This window comes from Podarcis gaigeae (genome assembly GCF_964106915.1).
Source record: "Podarcis gaigeae genome assembly, chromosome: 7".
In the NCBI taxonomy this organism is placed as follows: domain Eukaryota; kingdom Metazoa; phylum Chordata; class Lepidosauria; order Squamata; family Lacertidae; genus Podarcis; species Podarcis gaigeae.
In genome coordinates, this window is record NC_139683.1 from 34,592,069 (window position 1) to 34,608,778 (window position 16,710).

At 38.8% G+C, this 16,710-nt stretch overlaps 1 protein-coding gene across 1 annotated transcript in view; it reads left to right on the top strand.

Annotated features, from left to right (window-relative positions):
• The window catches only part of ARFGEF1 (ARF guanine nucleotide exchange factor 1), a 68,374-nt gene that overhangs the window by 28,452 nt on the left and 23,212 nt on the right, over window positions 1-16,710 (top strand). The window contains exons 5-16 of the mRNA XM_083747517.1: window positions 734-913; window positions 1,244-1,520; window positions 1,851-1,964; window positions 3,714-3,889; window positions 4,563-4,696; window positions 9,439-9,673; window positions 11,987-12,086; window positions 12,226-12,365; window positions 12,472-12,580; window positions 14,049-14,250; window positions 15,180-15,291; window positions 16,429-16,634. Of these exons, the coding sequence (XP_083603643.1) occupies window positions 734-913; window positions 1,244-1,520; window positions 1,851-1,964; window positions 3,714-3,889; window positions 4,563-4,696; window positions 9,439-9,673; window positions 11,987-12,086; window positions 12,226-12,365; window positions 12,472-12,580; window positions 14,049-14,250; window positions 15,180-15,291; window positions 16,429-16,634 (1,985 nt within the window). The remainder of the gene's footprint in view (window positions 1-733; window positions 914-1,243; window positions 1,521-1,850; window positions 1,965-3,713; window positions 3,890-4,562; window positions 4,697-9,438; window positions 9,674-11,986; window positions 12,087-12,225; window positions 12,366-12,471; window positions 12,581-14,048; window positions 14,251-15,179; window positions 15,292-16,428; window positions 16,635-16,710) is intronic.

Consider the following 16,710-nt stretch of genomic DNA (forward strand, 5'->3'; position numbering starts at 1 on the left):
AATTAAAATTTATAGCACTTATATGTTTAGAGTGAGGAACATCAAACATAGACTGTAAAGACCTTTATACAGTTGATAGTGGGTATTTGGGATTTACTGTGGAACTAATCTGTGCGCAGGAGCCAGGTGTCATCAGGAAGAAGGCTTTCATTCCACATAGTGGCCTCTTTGAAATGAGTGCTAAAAGTGGGTTAGTAAATAAGAATTATTCTTGAACAATTTATGTCTGAAATGCACATTGAGTAGTTATGCAATGTTGAGTTGGAGGTTCAGTGCCTTGATTTACAAACTGAATTTTCCTTCCTTGTTCTGCGCATGGATTTTTCCAGTTTGCCTGAAACATGCTATTTAACATTTCAGGCACTCAGTTCTTCCATTAACTAGGTACATTGTCCTTATTCAATGGAAAGACAGAGATAAATGTTTAATGAATAAGATCATTAAATGCACAATCACACCATTGCTTAATTGCAGCAGTAAGGAGAAAATGATATGTACACGCTTCCTTGTGTACAAAGGTCCTATTTAAATGGTTATAGGAGCCATTGGCATAAGATCCATCTTCTTTAAATGCACTTAGCATGTGTGTCCTGGTCTTCATATATATGATGATGGTATGGCAGCAGTCTGGATTTGCCGCTGTATCTTAAAAAGCAGGGTACACGTTAAGCATGTTTAAATGAGGTGAGGGCCTCAGTATTTTCAATTGTTAACTTTATTTTTATTTTTTTAGGCTCTACTCACAGCAGTAACTTCTCAACACATAGAGATTCACGAAGGGACAGTGCTGCAAGCTGTAAGAACATGTTACAATATCTATCTTGCAAGCAAAAATCTCATAAATCAAACCACAGCCAAGGCTACTCTCACACAAATGCTGAATGTTATATTTGCACGTATGGAAAACCAAGCAGTAAGTATGTTTGCATTTCAAATTGATATTGATTTCAAATGCATATTTAAATTCTAGTATTCCTGTGCAACACTTGGATTGATTTGCCAGCTGTGTCCACATTGTTTAATTTGAAATAATAGTCCAGTGAAAGACACACAATTTAGCTTGGACAAATTTCATGTATAGAATACAACTAAAGACCAGAAAAATGGAAAGAAGCCCTGAATTGTGCATTTTTAAATTTATGGATATTAACGTTTCATACTATCTGGTGTGTAGAGGAGCAGGCATGGTTGTTCTGATAGAAGAGATTTTCTTTAATACTTTATTTATTGATTGATTTCATAGCTTCAAGAAGCCAAGCAAATGGAGAAAGAGAGACATCGGCAGCAGCACCATCTACAGCAGTCGCCCTTAAGCCATCATGAGCCTGAATCACCTCAGTTGAGACATATTTCAGAGCAGACTATTGATCAGCTCTCCCAGGACCATGAAGGGGACTTGGACCATCATGCAAATGATGTGGACAAAAGCCTTCAAGAAGACACAGAAGCAGAAAATGGATCTGATATTTCCAGTGCAGAAAATGAGCAGACTGAAGCTGACCAAGCAACAGCAGCAGAAAGTAATAATGGGTGTCTTTTTCTTGTCATAGTGGGGTGAAAGAGGGTATGAAGTCTTGAGAAATAATTACTACTTTTTCATTTAGCTAAAGTAGCATGTAGATTGCTAGCAGGTGGTGTTATAAGGTTTATTGATTCTTTACAAAGCTATGCTGTAGTCACAGTTGACATTCTACTTGTTTTCTAGGTAATTGCTATCAGCTCAGATTAAATAAATCCAATGAATAACTATCAATTCTGTTTAAGAGCTATTTCTTTATAAAGTAATAAAACTGACTCGAATGGAATTCCGATATATTTTGAGTAATATATTTTCTGTTTTTATTTTGTAGCTCTGTCTAAAAATGATACAGGGCCATATGATGGAGAAAGCAATCAATATGAAGAAACGGCACAGGATATTGTACAAAGTATAGTCCAAGAAATGGTGAACATTGTAGTAGGAGGTACTATACTTACCTTTAAAGTGTATTGCTGAATTGAGAAGGGACTTGCAGGAACTTAGTAGAAGGAAGTAGTGGTAAAATTCCTTTGTGTGTAGGGCAAGACGTTGGACTTTAAGTAAAATGATAATGTAGACTTGACCTTCACTTAAAATATTGTGCGTTACTGAGGTCTAGTTCATATGTAAACAGTATCAGTCTTATTATGATTTATCAGAATGAGAACAAGTGGTGTACCTGTGCATGCTGTCCTGTTTCTCATACTCTGGTTGGTTTCACATGTAACACTACAGCAAACTAGCACAAATGATGAATCGATAATAGATTTCAGCTGTTTTGCTTCTCCTCGCTTGTTCTGCCTTTGGGCAGTGCTAAATCATGTATTGTCCATTCCCAGTCTCATGGATTTGCTTTCTCCAGACAAACCATGAAATGTAACCAATATTTGTCCTATAATTTATAGCTTGTGGTTTGGTAGGGCTGTACCGTAAGCCTTCGTACAGACAACACTTTAAGCCAAACCATGACTTAGCACAGTGCAGCAGCAAAATGACCATGGAGGAATAAAATGACCCTGATCTCTTCTCCAGGAGCCCACACATTTGCTCATTAAACTATGGTTTGACTTGACTTTATGTGTGAACCGGGACACTGTAGTAGAATACTTTGCAAGGTTGTTTAAATAACAGTTTTCTATTACATACAAACTGGAAAACTGTGGTTTTCTCTCTTTACAAATCAGGATATGAAATCTGGTTTAATAAAACCATGGTTTCTTACACTGAGATCATTATGTTGGAATTGAGCCTGAGAGATTTTGTCTTGCAGCTAGTTATGTCTTCCAGTCATTGTTGATTCCTTAAACCTCTCTGTTATAGGACTTTGGCTTATTAAAGAAATATAATCAGTGGAAATTGAAGAGTTAAATGACACTTTAATTTAGTCATATCTCAGTTATTTCTACAGCATCACCTGTTTTTAGCTGCACTGGTGCTCATATTAGTAAAGCAAGCAGAAAAATGTTTTTGGGGCAGTTGTGTTTCTGTTAAAGGGAAATTTCAAGTGATACTTGAGCTAATGAGTTGACCTAGTTTGAGTTATCAGGATTTGACAACTTATTTCTATATTTTTTCACTGCTTCTGTGTGAGCTCTTCACAGCAGGTTTTCTTTCGCTCCTGAGAAACTTAATGAGATGTTTATTAGTTGTGACACTTTATTAAAATGTTTGATCAGAGCTGAGAAAATACTATAAATTTTGGGGTTCTGGCCCTGTTTAGTGCTGAAAAATTAATAGTTTATTAAACTATTTTTATAATAGTTTATTATAAAGACTGCCATAACAAATAATGTATGTGTTACGGTCATAATTCAATAGACTAATATTATAAAACCCACTTTGCTCTAGGTAGCTCATTAAGCTAGTTTCCAGTAGTTACTGTCAGCAAAGCTGAACATTTGTTTTAATTCTTAGGTGCTAACATTAAACTCTTGATAGTTCTTTGTCCTGGTGAATATGATACTTTCTCAGCCAGCTGTTTTAATGTTGAAAATGTAATGTCTTTCTGACACTGATTTCATATAGTAGTATGGAACCAAGGCAATCTGTTGTGAGGCTGAAAATCTTCTGGTCTTGTATTTGACAATGTACATTAAAGACTTGACATTTTATTCTGCCAATAATATTAATACACCATCTTATCAATTCCTTTTAAATATCATGTTTTTTATTACATGGTTCTTTTATCCTGTAGATGTAGGACAAAGAACTGCTGAAAAGGTTATGATTGATGGACCAATGGGGACTTCAGAAGATGGAAGTGACAGTGAAAACATCCAGGCAAATGGAATTCCAGGGACACCTATTTCTGTTGTTTATACACCATCTTTACCTGATGACAGGTTATCAGTCTCTTCCAATGACACTCAGGTATAGGCATGTATGCTTAGTCTTAAACCCAGTACACCTTTTGAACATATTTATGTCAGATTACAATTTAAATAGGGGGCCTTTTACAGAACATTGAAATGGTAAATGCTGTGTAAAGAGAGCTTGCAAATTCTGTAGTACAGATACTTTATGACAAAGATGATTACTATGTATGTCCTAGACCAAGATTATGTGCGATATTGCAGTAAAATAAAATGCAGGAATAATCTTTGACTCTTGGATTTACAACAGCATGAATGTGATAGCTTTCATTTTTATAGTAATTTCAGTTGTATCAATTGGTAGCTAATCAGTTTTTGTTTAAATTCACTCTCAAAGTCACTTCTGAGCTCTTTGAGTTTCTAAGAGTACATAACACAAAGGCTAATTTCTGATTTGCTGACTATAATTTTCCAGGCACCAAAATGCTATATATCTGATCACTATCATTGAAGAATTTGTTGTAAATTGACTTTTTGAACCAATTCACTTCAAAAATGTTAGACTTGTGATTTTGGAGCATGACAGCTGACTTTGAAAAGTACAGTAATAACTGCTGCATTATTTGCTAGCAAATATTTTATCATATCCTTCTATCCCCAAGCTTGGTTTTTACTCCATACATTTCTGCTTAATGCTAAATGGCTTATTAAAAACGTGTTAATTTCTTTAGGAATCTGGAAATTCTTCAGGACCTACCCCTGGTGCTAAATTTTCCCACATCTTGCAAAAGGATGCCTTCCTAGTATTCAGGTCACTGTGTAAACTCTCTATGAAGCCTCTGTCTGATGGTCCACCTGATCCAAAGTAAGTTAAGATTCTTCTGCTATGAAATGCTTAGATGGTGTATATGCATTCGTAGTTGCACTTCCTCCTCCTGATGCACTATCATGTGATGCAGTATCTAACATAAGATAGTACCACTATCATTGAATCATAGAAAGCATATCTAGAATATGGTGCAACAGAATCAGTGAAAATAAATTAAGCTTCTGGATAAATTATATTTGGAAACTTTGGGGTTTGTCAGTTCTGTTCCATGCACATGAAGTCCTCTCTGCAGTCAATTGGGTTTTATGCGGGACTTGAATTGAGAGTAACTAAAAGTATCTTCCTTTGAGCTACCAATCTTGTCTTCATGATTATATTCCTTGTACCTCAGAATAGATACTACTGGATAACCCTTGTTTGAGAATAATAGAAGATGACAGTTATTTAGATGACAAGCAGTTTTTCAGATGATACATTAATCACTAGTGCTAACATATAAAACGGAAATGGTGGTTTAAGAAATAATTGTTTTGGATTAGACCCAAAGAGGTGGGTTGAATCCTAGCATGCCCTTCCTGTCATGGAATAGCCCCATAGGATCCAGTCCGCCTTTCGATCCAACACCCTGAATTATATGTTTATATAATTTATAGGCAGCCCAAATGGGCTGACTTCCATGGTATGGGGAAATGTATTGGCATATATTTGGTACAAACTTAAAGTACCGTATTTTTCACCCTATAGGACGTACTATTCCCCTCCAAAAATGAAGGGGAAATGTGTGTGTGTCCTATGGGGCAAATGCAGGCTTTCGCTGAAGCCTGGAGAGCGAGAGGGGTCGGTGCGCACCGACCGCTCTAGCTCTTCAGGAAGCTATCCGCAAGCCTTGCGAGCCCGGCAGGGCACCCCGGGCTTCGTGCAGATATCAGGCAGCCCCACAAGCTCGGGGGACAGCGTGGAGGCACAGCACGCCTTCCCGCTGTTCCCCGACCTGGTTTGGAGGCTGGCACTGCAGCTTCTCCCCAGCGCCAGCCTCACAAACTCGGGGGACAGCGGGGAGGTGCAGCATGCCTTCCCGCTGTTCCCCGACCTTGTTCCGAGGCTGGCGCTGGGAGAAGCGCGCTTCTCCCCAGTGCCAGCCCCACAAGCTTGGGGGACAGATATCCACAAGCCTGGAGAGACCGGCGCGACTTCCCGCCGGGCTCCCTAGGCTTACGGATAGCAGCCTGTTCTGGGGGTTGAGGTCGGGGGAAGCTCAGGCATCCCCCGCCCCAGCCCTGCGCCTGGGGGGGGAATAATTGTTTCCCCTTTATTTTCCCCCCAAAAAACTAGGTGCATCCTATGGGCTGGTGCATCCTATGGGGCGAAAAATACGGTATATATGAAGTGCTTAAATTGATTTTGGCAATTTAACGGAAGTTTAAAGTATTTACGCTGCAGGATATCACATGCAACATAACACTTCCATAGCAGCATGTTAGTACTTAAGTGAGAAAAAAGGACACTGTACAAGTCTCTTTCAAATTTTATTTTAGACCAGCAATGTATAGAAATATTCCAGTATATATCCAATTTGATTTTCAGCTTTTCACTGGCCTGTTAGGAATGCTTGCAAGCAACTTTTTTTCAGTTTGTATGTTAAATTGCAATGTTTTGTGCAGTACACCTTTATTTTACCAATCTCAGTTCCAGGTCAGCAGGATGTGTTGATGATTGAAGGCAAGCAGCAACCTTTTGAGAGGTAGGGCTTCCATCATGCAGTTCTGCTCCTGCCTTCATCAAGGTCAGCCAGTTACCATTAGCTCCTGGTTTCTTCATTCTTTGCCTTCTTTTACCTACCTTACTACTTTAATAGTATAGACAGCTTAGTTAGAGTTTTTCATTCCTTATCCATGCAAGTGCTCTGGGAGCTTTTTTGGCTGAGGAATGGGGTGCAAATGCTCTAAATAAATAAATAAATAAATAAATAAATAAATAAATAAAATTGCCCAGTGTGGATCCACCCATTTCTATCCTAGTTTCTGGGGACTTACAGGATGGGAAGTCCATTGCCAGGATGTTTCAATCCAAGGTCAGTGGTCACTAGCAGAAGAGACAATTAACATCAACTGGCTGGAACTCAGGGCTGCTCATCTGACTCTCCAGCACTTCCCAAGCCATCTTCCCCTTCCTTATCTGAACCAAGAACACCACAGCCAAATGGAATATCAACAAGGAAGGCTCAACTCAACTCTGGGATCTCCAGAAGGAAACTGCTAATGAATTGGGCGGAAGTCAACATTCAGTTTTTCACTTCAGAGCACATCTCAGGCCTCCTACACATCCAAGTGGATTGGCTTAGCAGGAAGCTCAGAAGTTGGATCAGGTGGAGTGGCAGCTGAATTTACAAATATTCCAGCTCATCCACTATTGTTTCAGCCAGTGCCAAGTCTACCTCTTCTCCTCAGAAAGAAATAATCAGCTCCCTTGCTATTTCACCAGGTTTCACACTCTGAAAGCAGAAGCCTGGGGTGCTCATCTTGCTCTGACCTCAGGGACTACTCTATGCATTTCCCCCAACACCTGTTTTGCTACAAGTCCCATGCAAGACCAAGGAAGAAAAGATCAAGAGTAATTCTTGTTGCACCATTTTGGCCACCCTGACCCTGGTTTCACAAAATCCTGAGTCTCTACATCTGCCCGCCCCCCTTTTTTTACTACACAGTCAGCTGACTGTGGAATTTGAATGGGAACGTTTTACAAAAAGAAAGTTCTTGTCAGCAATGACAGCCTTTCCTCCTGTCATACACGCCCAGCTTGACATTTCCACCATTCTGGAATTTCTCCAAGAAGGCCTACAAAAAGGTCTGAAAGTTAATACTAAGGCCTACAAAAAGGTCTGAAAGTTAATACATCAGGCAGCAACGATCGCCTCAGTTCTTTCAAAGTCACGCTCTCCTCCCCTCTCCTTTTACTCCTTACTAAAATGCTTCTTCAGAGGTGCTGCACTAATTTGTCCCCCCACTATTGACAGATTCCCTTTATGGAATCTACACAGGGTCCGTTTTGCCCTGCAATGGCCCCCTTTGAACTTCTCAGATGAGTTTCTCTCCAAAACCTGTCTCTCAGAGTGGTTTTCCTCATTACTATTGCCTCTGCCCACAGAGTCTCCAAATTCACTAGACATCTCTGTATTTTCCATGATAACAGAGTAGTTCTCAGGACTGATCCCTCCTTTCTGCCCAAAGTCTTCTCTTGTTTCCACCTTCAACAGGAGATCGCTTTACCAACCTTTTGCCCATCCGTGGTATACGCCAAGGAAAGGGCCTGGCACTCACTAGATGTTTGTAGAGCCCATGTTTGGACAGTGTTCTCAAAGCTACCAGCATGAGTTTGACCAAGCTGCGGGAGGCAGTGGAAGTCAGAAGTGCCTGGTGTGCTCTGGTCCATGGGGTCACGAAGAGTCGGACACGACTAAACGACTAAACAACAACAAGGTCAATATAGCCAGAACCAAAGCTACACAGACAATCCAAGAACATATTTGTCTCCTTCCATCCCTCATCCCCCCCCGGGGGGGGGAATAAGGTCTCAAGAACCACGCTTTACAGATGCATCAAGGCATGTATAGTGCTAGCATACAAAGCCCAAAAGATCTATGTTCCTCAGCATATCACAGCCCACTCCACTAGGTCTGCAGCCACTTTGGCCACCTTTCCCTCTCACACTCCTTCAGGAGATTTGCCGCACAGCCACCTGGGCCATGCCTTAGCATTTTACCAGACAATACTGCTTGGACACATACACCTCACCTGAGGCAGTGTTTGGTCAGAGGGTCCTGCAGCAAGTGCTCCTCCCTAGCTCCTGCAGCTGTAGCCCACCCTAGGGAAGTTAGCTATTGCACATCCCATCCTGCTAACCTGTAACTGGAAATGGAGAGAAGTACAGTTTCACTCACCTGAAATGTAGTTTTCCATTCCCAGTGATAGGTCAGCAGGTCCCACCTTAGGTAGTGGGCTGCAAGAGTCTTTTTTCCTTTCTGTCATGTCCTTATACCATTCAAGTTGGTTGTAGTTTTTGTTAGGAGGAGGTAGGTTTTCCTCCCGTTCTTTATGACTCCTGCTTTCTTGAGCTTGCTGAGTCCTTGAACTGCATGATGGGAGCCCGGCCTCTGGAACGGTTGCTTCCTGCCTTTGATCAGGGGGAGGAGCCACCAACCAATCCTGTTGACCTGGAATTGGGAATGGGAAACTACATTTCAGGTGAGTGCAACTGTAGTATTGGGTTCCCCCCGCCCCACAAAAAAAGTACTGGACACAACTGATATGTAAATCTCTCATGCCATCAAAGGGAACAAAATTTATCCTTATCTTGTGCCTATGATTTAGAAATAAAAAGAGCTCTCCCCTTCTCCCCCTCTCAGTGCACAAAGAGGGGAAAAAATATTTAGGAGAGAGAGCTGACATGAGTTTTTTGAGAATTGACAGGCTATCATTTAGAACATTGTATGCTCCATAAAGGTCAAGGTGCTGTTCATAGCAATGAAAGTGATTAAACTACTGTTCCTGATTGGTGTATTGTGCCTGGGGTGTATGAAATACACAGTGTGCTCTACTGTAAACACTCACTTTCAGTAAATCATTGTGCAATGGTAGTTGTCTAATACATTAAGAGGTTGGTTTATATTTTATATAATTGCCTAGGATTTTCTAACAATAGCTTAGAGATGTTCTTAGTCGTTTTTATAAAGAGAAATATCTCCCACGAATTGTTCAAATAACTGCAATTATTCCTTCTAGGTCTCATGAATTGCGGTCAAAGATCCTTTCATTGCAGTTGCTGCTGTCTATTCTGCAAAATGCAGGACCTGTTTTCAGGACAAATGAAATGTTTATCAATGCTATTAAGCAGTATCTTTGTGTTGCACTGTCTAAAAACGGAGTCTCGTCTGTTCCAGAAGTGTTTGAACTTTCGCTTTCTATATTCCTCACTCTACTTTCAAATTTTAAGACTCACCTGAAAATGCAAATTGAGGTAAGTTAACATCCAGCAATTTAAGCACCTTACTTGAAGTAATTCAGTATCCCTCTAGGCATCGCATACTGTTCAGTTGAAATACATAAGGTTCATAAAAGAACAATTTCGTTTTAGCCTCAAACTAACTTGACTTCGTTAGGTTTAATGATCACCTTGTTTTAAATAAACTCATATGAATTGACCCAAAACTGCTACTTATCAAGAGCACTATTTACTGCAGCATTCAAAGAAAAGAATTGTAGATGTTATCCCTAAGCAATTTTTTATTGCTGCCCTGAGTTTACTAACTAATTAACTGTTAGTTGAGCATTTCATATGCTACTGTATTATTGTCACCTGCCATTGCTCTCCTTGGTTTTACACATTATCTGTACCAAAATGTTGCTGTTTAAGTTTGTATTTCAGTTGTTTTTTCATGTTGTGTAATGTTTTTCTTATAAATCTTCCGTAAACATCTAGTTGGGGGAGTGGGGTGAGAGGAGAGAATAGAATTGTACCCTCATGCAGATGTTCAGATAGCAAAGTAGGGAATCAGGATCATCGTGTGTGTGTGTGTGTGTGTGTGTGTGAGAGAGAGAGAGAGAGAGAGAGAGAGAGAGAAGGCCTCTATGCAAATTTGAAATAGAACACATGTGGGCATGGGGATTGATTTATACTCCATTTTTCTTTTAAAATTGTAGCTAAAGCTGCTTACAATAAAAGAGAAGATAACATAATAAAACAAAGCAATAGAGTAATACATCCATTAAAATACTGAACAGCTTTAATGAAACTGATGCTTCAGTCAAACCAGCATAAAAGCATTGTCTTACCTCTAATTAGCACCAAAAGTACCTGAGAAGTATACGGTAAAACTCAATACATCATTTGTCTTGAAAAGGTCACTGTAAGGCACCAAATTAATTTTTCATCATACAAATACCTCTTGCCAATTTATGAAGCTCATACCTAAAATGAATGAGTTTCTTCATGGTTCCAGAAATACTAATAGAAAACATACTAAATTAAAATATATAACTGTGTAAATGTATATATAAGTGATTTGCATATTGAAATGACAGGTGCTGTACAGTTTATTACATTCTGCCTCCACCTTTGGAAAAAGGCAGGAAGTTATCGTTTTCCAGTGGTGAAGATGAGAGTTGGTGATGAGGATTTAGTCTTATGTGTGCTCTGCCTTCTGCTGTTCATCTCCTATTTGCTATGTGGCAAGCTGTTTTAATACTAGCTTTGTGTGTTGGTCTTCCCATTTCCTGTAGGCACTGTGTGCATATATAAAATATAGGAAATTTCCATTTAGATGTGTCTCTTTGGTGGAAAGCGGGTACCTCTTTTAAGAAACTTTTCTCAGGATTTCTACTCAGCCATGCTGATGAGATTTATGAAAAACAATAACCTGACATCTCATATTCTAACCCGTATAGAGGCAAAATACTTAGCTTCTTAGACAAAAGAATCTAAAGAATTGTGAAGTTAGTTCTGTGATTCCCAAAAAGGGCTCCAAGAGTTGTGGGTTGTTTGACATGACATTGGGTTGAACTGGTCCCCAAAAAAGTTCAAAAACAACAATATGGGCTAGTCATAAGTAGCTCTTTGGCTTCCAGCCATGGGAAAGTGATGAACACAATGTTTTATATTGCTCTATCAACAGGCTTCACACGACTGATTCTTAAATATGTAGCTATTGCCGCTTATGCCCTAGGTCAGATATTAACTAGCCTGAAAGCTAATGTCAGATGACGAAAGCATTATATTCAAGGATGTTCCTTTTCCAAATGGAAAAAGGCACTTTAAGAACCAGTTGTGATGTTCTCTTTCATGGTTTATGAATCCAAGAATGAGCATTGAATCCATGCACCATTTCCACCCTGCCTACCTCTGCATGCTGCCTTCAGTGCACAGATCCTGGATTTCTTAAGCCAGGGCTGTCTGTTTTTTGTTTCTGTTTTGCTTTTTTCAACTTTGCCTAGCAGGACATCCAAATGCAATTTAACGGAGCTGATAGAATAGTAATTGGAGTGAATGCAATTACTGTTAAAATCAGACTTTGTGACCTACAAGAACTCTCTATGAATCATTTCCCTTGAATTAAAATGTTCCTGTACAACACATGGCTACCTATTGTCCTGATGAAGGGAATAACATATTTTTATTAGCATCGGTGCTAACTCTATATAGCAAGATTAAGATATGAATTCTATATATGTTAAGCTTTGCATGGGCCAGATGTTGGATTATAACAGTTAATGAATGAAGTACAGGGTTTGGGAAATAAACGTAACTTCTTTCTGTCCATACCATTTTTCCTAGGTTTTCTTCAAAGAGATTTTTTTGTATATCTTAGAAACCTCTACTAGCTCCTTTGATCATAAATGGATGGTTATACAAACACTGACAAGGATATGCGCAGGTATTACTCCATTGGGCATACCTATTTGCTTTTCAAAGGTTTAGGGTCACATGTCTTGCTGGTTTTGAGGGGTTCTGTTGCTATGCCTATATGTTTACCTAGCAGAGCTTTTCAATGTATAATTTTGTTCCTGTTACAGATGCCCAGAGTGTAGTGGACATCTATGTAAACTATGATTGTGATTTGAATGCTGCAAACATATTTGAAAGACTAGTTAATGACCTGTCCAAGATTGCTCAAGGAAGAGGCAGCCAAGAACTTGGAATGACCAACATTCAGGTAAAAACTATGGCATATCTCAGTATGTTTCTAGTAGTAAAAAAACAATTAAATTAACATGGAATATTACCTAAATCTTTTTGCAAATATATACAAATTATTGCAGGAGCTAAGCCTGAGAAAGAAGGGACTTGAATGCTTAGTCTCCATATTGAAGTGCATGGTAGAATGGAGTAAGGATCAGTATGTAAATCCCAACTCTCAAACAACCCTAGGTAAGCTGTTTTGACATTCTTATTCCTTAGTGACATGTTGACCTGAAATGCACTGGAGTTGATTTTCCTGTTTGCTAAGTATGACAACTTGCCCTGCTCAGATATGTAAATTACAGCAGCTACAGGTATGATTGGGCTTTGCATGCATGTGTGAAGTCTGCAAATAATAGAGCGTTGGATCCAGAGAGACACCCGTAGAGGAAATACTGGTGTTGGCACTGTTCTACAAACTGTTACACAAGAGACTTCAAAGAACCGCGTTCTTACCCAAGCACATATTTTGAGACCTTGGGCAAGAGATCATGCAATACCCTGTGATAACAGAAGCACATAATTATCTCTCCTCACATTTTGTTAAGTTGGGAAACGTTCTTCCATTTGCAGTAGTTTTCCCACAGCCACTTGCCAGACGGTTTCCTACATCCTTTACAGTTATGTAAGCTGTTTTTATGTCATCATATAATGTGCTGCAAAGATTCACAATGTCTAGAATTGTAGCATGCTTTGATCTTGTAAAGGGTTGTATCATTCGTTATAATAAATACATCTGTCAAGGTACAGTGGTACCTTGGTTCTCAAACTTAATCCGTTCTGGAAGTCCATTCCAAAACCAAAGCGTTCCAGAACCAAGGTGTGCTTTCCCATAGAAAGTAATGCAAAATGGATTAATCCAGACTTTAAAAAACCCCTAAAACAGCAATTTAACATGATTTTTACTATCTAATGAGACCATTGATCCATAAAATGAAAGCAATAATCAATGTACTGTACATAAAATAAATAAGACAGTATTGTAGATGATAAAAATTAAAATTATTATTTTTTCTTACCTTCACTGATGATAGTCATTGTTTGGATGGGGGGCTTTTATCCATTTCCGCAGTCACACAATCAATCAGTCAGTAGCTGAACTGGGTTCCACACAGTCACAAATACAAATTAACCAAAAAAGCCTCAAAAACAAAAACACAAAATAAATAGCAAAAACAAAAGCACCAAACTTAATCCATTCTGAAGTACGTTTGACTTCCGAAATGTTTGAAAACCAAGGTGCAGCTTCTGATTGGTGCAGGCGCCTCGGAAACAATAGCCGACAACTGCACCAGACGTTTGGCTTCTAAAAAACGTTCAAAAACCGGAACACTTCCAGGTTTTTGGCGTTAAGAACCAAGGCATTTGAGAACCAAGGTACCACTGTATTATTTTAAATCTTTCAACTTTTTGTTATTATTCTTCTATAAAAATAATTTTCTTCCAACTTTCAGATCTGATATTCTTGTTTAGGTTCATTTCCCCCCCAAAATAAAAATGTTAATCTTATGACTCTCTGTCACATAGAACTAATGATGTATATCTTACTAAATATTATTAATAACTAGACTTTGAATGTGATGATTGGCAACTTCTAAAAATGGTACAAACATCAACTAAATTGTAAAGATCCTTTTCCTTTGCTATTCTTGTGCAGGACAAGAAAAACCCACAGAACAAGACAGCACTGAAACAAAACACCCTGAGACAATTAACCGATATGGCAGCTTAAATTCCTTAGACTCCACAGCTTCATCAGGAATTGGTAGCTATAGCACGCAGATGTCTGGTACTGACAATCCAGAGCAGTTTGAGGTTCTAAAGCAACAGAAGGAAATAATAGAACAAGGAATAGATTTGTAAGTTTATTTGTTTAACCCATAATGTAAATTGTCAGAATGCAGGGGAGTCTCCTGATACCATTTTCTTTCATCTACTACCTTTTACTTCCTTTGTAGAAAGAATATTGTAGTATCTATTTTTCAAAGTGCTAACTTCACTGGAACTGTACTTACAAACTTCGAGGACTACAGACTTACAGGCCAATTATAAACATTAATCAGATTTAAGTCTTAACTGCATTCAGTAAGACTTATTTTCTAGGATGTGCACTTGGGATTTGAGCTTCAGTTTGACTCTGGTTTTCTTTTGGCCTTTTACCTTACAGTTACTAAGGTGTTACCCAATTACATCTATGCTGAAAGCTTTGGTAGTTTTTTTATTCCTTTCTTTCCTGAGCTACTGCTGGAAATGGAGCAGGATGTGAATGCAGTTGTTTAAAAAACAAAACTCAAAAGCCAGAAATGTGGACAAAGATCAGGTGGAAACAACAGTGATAATAGATATAAAGTCAAGGAGAAGTAGAATATTAATATTGCATAGGCATTTAGAAGGAATTTAGAATTTACTGTGATCTTATTCTTATGTGTATTAAGAAGTAATTTTGAGGAACTACGAGGTGGAAATATGACCGCCTGATGTTAAAATATATTATGATTTTTATATCCTTTCCCCTCTCTTGTCAGCTTCCCACCCCACAAAAATGCATTCAAATATTTTAACAGTATGGCAAATTGGAACTTCTCCTACTAATTTACTATTCCTTAGGGATGGGTTTCTTACTCTTCAAATTATGGCTCAGATCCAGAAGAAGATTCTCTGGGTTTTGATTTTTAAATGGGTCTTGGGATGATTGTGGTGCCAAGTTGTGAATCCCCCTCAGCATACAGATGCTTTTGCCTTGTATGTGCATTTTCAGTGATTAATGAACATGTGATTTAACATACAGGTTTAATAAGAAACCAAAGAGAGGAATTCAGTACCTGCAAGAGCAAGGTATGCTTGGTACTACTCCTGAAGATATTGCCCAGTTCTTGCATCAAGAAGAAAGATTAGACTCTGTAAGGAAAATATTATTAATGTCCAATGTATTTCATATGCGATTTACTTTGTAAATACAATTGCAGTAGTTTGAGCTAGACTTCAACCCATTCCTATCATAACTGTGTAATGGTAAAGAAGTGTTTATAGCTACACCCCAGAGAGTTCATTTAAGCACACCCAAGGGCCTCACATGTCCAGCAGGACTTGTGGCAAAACAAATTGAAGCAGCAGCAGCAGCAGCAGCCCTTGTACCACTTTCCCCACTGCTTGGTAAGCTCCCCAGAGTTACAAAAGTAGTTTGCTATGTGAGCAAGAGACTACATTCTAAGAATAGTCCTACTGGCTGTCTGGAATATGTGTGGCTTGCACATAGCTTAGACCTGATTATGAATTTGTATTAGATGGATAAATAATCCCATTTCAAGCATCTTAAGAGTTTCATCACAAATAAATGGAAGGCTTTCTCATCTGTAGTGTGTTATCTAATATAACTGCTCTCCCCTTTCTAAATAGCTGGTGGCAATGGGAAAAAGACTGCCTTTACTGGCTTCAGCAAAGTAAAATTATCCCAGGTTTCCTTGGTGCAGCAGCATAGGATCATCCTTAAAAGGACAAATACAGTACCCATTTTTATTTTTAATTTAAATGTGAATACGCTTCTGAAATCTAGAGCATCTTATAGGTCAAGATGAATGTGAAGATGATCTTCTGGCCATGTATGATCTTGGTTGATTAGAACTTCAAATTTCAGAGCTTGAATGATGCAGAATCTGTTATGGGCCTGAACCTAATTGTCTCAAATGCTGTGGGCAACAGTTCATAGAACTGGGGATTGGGGGAGTGCAGTAAACTCCTGAAGGATACCATCCTAATGTGAAGTTGCTCTCTTGCTTACATTGGCAGTCAGCCAGTTTCTTGCCTTTTTTAAAATGGAAGGAAGGTGGTTTTCTTCCCCTGTCAAGCAATTCACTGGAGCTAATAAACTTTCCTTTGCTGTAGTGTGGATTGCAATAATCAGCAACCAACAGAGCAACATATTTTGGGTGTTTATTTTTTAAATATTTTAAAAAATGAAAAATGCAGTATGGCTGGATCACTTTCCATTTGGTTGTATACATGTTGACCTGACCTGGAATTAATTATTTTCATTTTAGACTCAAGCTGGGGAGTTCCTAGGAGACAATGATAAATTTAATAAGGAAGTTATGTATGCCTATGTGGACCAGCATGACTTTTCAGCAAAGGATTTTGTTTCTGCTCTGCGTATGTTTTTGGAAGGCTTTCGTCTTCCGGGAGAAGCTCAGAAAATAGATAGATTGATGGAGAAATTTGCTGCTAGATACTTGGAGTGCAACCAAGGGTAAGTGGCTTTCTCTTGCCTTTGTCTAATCTATAGCTGGATAAAGGGGGAAATTGATTATATATATTTTTTGTTT